Source organism: Gossypium raimondii, chromosome 11 (genome assembly GCF_025698545.1).
Source record: "Gossypium raimondii isolate GPD5lz chromosome 11, ASM2569854v1, whole genome shotgun sequence".
Lineage (NCBI taxonomy): Eukaryota > Viridiplantae > Streptophyta > Magnoliopsida > Malvales > Malvaceae > Gossypium > Gossypium raimondii.
In genome coordinates this window covers 13992026-13996738 of record NC_068575.1, presented here as the reverse complement: position 1 = coordinate 13996738, position 4713 = coordinate 13992026, and the positions used below count along the sequence as shown (strand labels likewise).

The window sequence follows — 4713 nt, the reverse complement described above, 5'->3', positions numbered from 1 at the left end:
ATAAGATATTAGAACTCATAACACATTTAGAGAATTTTGTGTTTACATTTTGAGGGTTCTTTGTTTTCGGGTTTTCGGGGTTTAGTTTTTATCTTCATCTTTTGTACTCTTCGTTCTTTTGCCATTATAATAAAATTATCTTTGCCCATGGTTTTTTATCCTCTTTGGAAGGGTTTTTTCACATTAAATTTGTGTGTTCAATTTCTTCATTTATTTTGCTATTTTTACTTGCTCGTTGCTTAATCAGTCAATCTCCAACAGGAAAGATACATGTTATTTGATTGATGTTGTGGTTAATTTAAGATATAATCATGCCTTTATTCTTGCTTAGTATGATGAGGCGATTGCAAACAAGCTACCGGTTCATGGCTACTATGTCAAAGCCTATCCCCTCAATTGTTTTTCCACCCGAAACGAGACTGGAGATACTTCACCACATTGTTGTCAAGCTGGAAAGCTCTTGCAAGAACATCAGGATTGATAGGTGGATTCGATCCAAAAACAGCATTTGCTATGGTAATCACCCCAGGATTCTGGCTACTCAAACCAGCAAAGGCAACGGCATTAGTCTTTCCCACATTTTGCTGGAAGTGAATGAGGCCGATAGGAAAGACGAAAACGTCTCCCGGATAAAGGACTTTGGATATGAGGCGATTATCGGGGTTGGAGGTAACGAAACCAACATAGAGTGTGCCTTCCAAGACAACTAAGATCTCGGTTGCACGAGGGTGAGTGTGAGGTGCATTGAGCCCTCCATAGGGTGCATAGTCGATACGAACCAAGGATATGCCCATAGTGTTAAGGCCTGGTATTTGGTCAACATTCACCGGAGTCACAACTGATCCAACAGGATTTGATGTGTCTCTTGGGATGTTAAGCCCTGAGTAGAAGAAATCATCTGCTGTAACAAACTTCGGGTCCTTGCAGAACTTTCCATTGACAAATACTGCAGTAAAAAAAAAAAAGTGCTGGTTAAAAGCTTATAGCAAGCCAACGAGAGCGTTAGTTCAAACGTTGACTTAACTTTCCTTTGAGACATTAATTCAAAGATTACAAAAAAAAAAAAAGAAGAGAGCATACTTCCAGTCTTGGGGTCATTGATGGCTACACAGGTATCCTGGAGAGGGCTTGGGTCATAAGCTGAGGTGACCAAAATGGAAGCCAACGCCAATAAGGCAAAAACTGCTAGGAAACTACAATGACCTTTCATTTTGACTTAAGCTAATCTTAAATCCTTCTAGATGAGATACAAATTCTTCATGGCTTACAGGCTTATTTATAGATAGGAGTCACTGAAACCAGCACCTTAAAAAACATACACACGCACACACACACACAAGGAAAATGTGGGGTTTGCCAATTCTTCAAAGGTTATCTCATATCTCTTTCCTACTCCAACCGAGGTACATTTATTAATTGCCTTTTTTTTCCGTTAGCTTTGACATCAATTGGATGCATTTCATTTGGGTGCCTTGTTGCTAATCCAGAGCTGTGTTTTTTTTGGTGATAAATAATAAAAGACCTCACAGATAAGTGGTAAGTACAATATGAAATGCCTATTATAATAATTTAAAACAAAATTGACCTAAAAAGCAGCCTTATCTAGAATCCCGAGTGAAATGTTGACACACTTAACACTGGTCTTCCTCTTCAAAATTTCAGCTTTCGTTTCTAGTGAAAATTCTGAATGTACATGGATATCTCAGGAAGTTCTCATCCGAATTTTGTGTCTTTCATGTCCATAACTAAAAACAGAAGTCTCTGTATCATGTGGTATTGATATTATTTTTTGTTATCATAATCTTATGTAACTAGCTATATATTATTTACATACAAGCGAAAAAGATGGTGGGCAGTCTGATGAGCGAAGAAGTCTTAGAAGGGAAGGTGATGATGCAGAATCCACCAGAGCCACGCACTATGAGAGTGGAAGTGATTTATTATTACTAAATATAAGGATTACAAATCATCGTATTCGGTTTCTAATTCTTGAGGCGGCTGTCGTGTAGACTGTAGAGAGCTGGTCATGGCAAAGTTGTTATTATAATCATACTTCAGGATCCAGGGAACAAAATGGATATTCATAAATGATAGATACAATCTTTAAGAAACTGATGAAATGCATGAAGATGATGTATTTGCCATGCCTATATTTTGGAATTTGATGAATTACCGATATGTACGGCGCGTTTGCTTTACTAGACTTTAAATGCTAAAATAATTTGTGTTTTTGGATGCAAATGCTACGCGGTACCTAATATGTTTTGCTATTGCTGGCTGGCTTTAACCTATATTTTGGATTGTATCAGTTTGATGTAAAGAAAATGAATATAGATATTTTGTATGAGTTGGACTCCAACCTACAAACAAATTTATTATGATATGATAATATACATGAATACGATGAGATTCAGGAATTTTCTTTTCGCAATAAATCCTCCTTGGTTAGGGAACATTGTGGTAAACTATCATTCTCAAATTGTTGGCTCTCAAGTACTCAACAGCTTTATTTAGCTTTGAATGGAATCTTTGTTTCTCCCATCTCTATTCAAGTTACCTGCAATTAACATCGTTATTATAATTGAAAATGAGTAGGAGATATTTAAAAAGCAAAAGCTGAGTGGACTACATTTGGTGAAAAAAAGTTTTTTAATTTATTTCAATTTCGATATTTAATGAATTAAGTTCTCTAAAAAAAAGGAATAATTTAATCGCAATCAATTTTAATGGTAAACAATTAAAGATAATTAATATCCCTCTTGAACTCGGTTTTGGCCCCTTTCTTCCTCCTTCCTCCCCTTTGCCTTGTTCTCTCTCTGCCTTCTTTTTGCCCCTTCCCCCTCGTCGGTTGGCAGTGAGGTCACTGGAGGTTCTTTGGTGGCAACTTCCAATGGTAATCGACTCTTCTGTTTCTCCTCCCTCTCTACCCCTTTTATTGTTATGGAGAGTATGCTTATTTTGAACTCAGATTGTGTTTATTTGTTGTTTTAACTTCAATATGATATTGTGCTTATTATTCTTCAAATGGACATGTATGTATTACAAACTGATGTTTTACAATTCGCTTTGTTCTTTATTTATTGTCCTTCTATATGCTATTTTGCAGTAGTATAATGCAATTGTAGTGCACCAACAAATTACTTGTATAAAACTTATGATGAAGTAATCAGTTTCAAAGGTCATCAAGTGTGCTAGATTTGAGATTCATTCCTGATTTTATGAAAATTTAAACATTCACCCCATAGTGTTGCAGTCTTGATTCATGTTTTACCATTACATCCATCCTTCTTATACATATACATGGGGTTTAGTATTTTTTACGTGCTCTATTTGAGATTTGAGAAAATTAAATATGGGCAGTTTAGTATTGTTTTTTTTAAATTTGGGACAAAAACATTATTGAAATAAAATATTACTAAACAAATTTATTTTAAGAGAAAAGTACTTTTCACGAAAGCAGAAAATTTGAACATCTCCCCAGAAATGTTTCTTACCTAAAATTATTTCTTAGATTAACACTAAACTGAACCTAAATTTATCCAGAAAAGAAACACCGAGGTTTATAGCAATTATTATTTTATTTATTAACTTATAAAGTCCCCATCGGCGCAAGTTTTGGATTGAGAATTTCTTGCAATTGATTTTATAAGTTATATTATGAATAGAGGTGAAAAATTCAATTTGATTAAAAAATTGTTTTTTTAATTTTAAGTTAACTTAATTGAGTTACTTAAGTTATTTGGTTTTTGAATCAATTGAAATAAATAATTCGATTTTTCAAGTTTAAATCGAGTTGAATTTTACAATTTGAATAGTTTAAAAACTCGAATAGCAAATTGATGTAAATACCCATTGATTCCTTGACAATTTCGAGTATGTGCAATTTGGTCACTCTTAACAAAAATTACAAAAATTCAAAGTAATCTTAAAAATTCAAAATATTTGTAAAATATTTTTCCAAATTTTATAAATATATATAAATTCAAAAATTTAAAATTTATTAAAAATTATTGAAAAGTATTTTAAAATTCCTAAATGATAAATTTGAGGCCTTAAACAAATAAATTATCAAATCAAGTTTATCATACCAATTATCTTTTTTTTCTTATTTTGTTTTCATATAGTTTCAAATATATATAGTATATTCATGTTCTTTTAACTTGAAATTTAGTCATATTGTCAATGAGATTTCAATTGTGTTCTGAATTTTATGAAAGGATAAATAAATTTAAATATTAAAATAAATAATAATTATTTTTATGATAATTAAATGATATTTATTTATTATAATAATATTTATCTTTATGAAAATATTAAAATAAATTTAATATTAAGATAAATATTATTTACGATAAATATTTTATTAAGTTTTATTTTTAATTTGAACTTTAAACTATATTTTTAAGGAAAAATAAAAAATATTTTATAATTGATAAATAAAAAAGACCCATTTAAGTTTTAGATTGACATAAGAACTCTACCTCAATCACAACTCGCTACATATATGGCGCAAAGAATTCCACTTTATTTTATTAATAGATTGGTGGAGGGGAAGAAACATCTTCAATGGCTCACCAGAAATATCAAGACAAATTTAAAACAGTTCTGCAAATGTGCTTGTAGTACGTCTAAAGATTACCAAGAAGTGGACCAAAAATCTCTAACGAATTAAAGTGCCACTAGCTCTATTTCAAGCTAGCTTGTTATGGGGGT

At 31.9% G+C, this 4713-nt stretch overlaps 1 protein-coding gene across 1 annotated transcript; it reads right to left on the bottom strand.

Annotated features, from left to right (window-relative positions):
* Window positions 1-239: 239 nt before the first annotated feature.
* Window positions 240-1251, bottom strand: LOC105804556 (germin-like protein subfamily 1 member 13). Its single transcript, XM_012637225.2, has 2 exons — window positions 1081-1251; window positions 240-946 (listed from the first exon to the last, which is right to left on the bottom strand). Exons 1-2 carry the CDS (start codon window positions 1208-1210, stop codon window positions 393-395), a joined length of 684 nt encoding a protein of 227 aa, XP_012492679.1. The 5' UTR covers window positions 1211-1251; the 3' UTR covers window positions 240-392.
* Window positions 1252-4713: the final 3462 nt, after the last annotated feature.

What these genes read in the sequence shown, in the direction of transcription:
- LOC105804556 (XM_012637225.2), bottom strand. Translation starts at nt 1,210, where the DNA reads ATGAAAGGTCATTGTAGTTTCCTAGCAGTTTTTGCCTTATTGGCGTTG. An exon ending in CAATGACCCCAAGACTGGAA is followed by an intron (nt 947 to 1,080) that starts GTATGCTCTCTT and finishes TTTTTACTGCAG; the next exon opens with TATTTGTCAATGGAAAGTTC.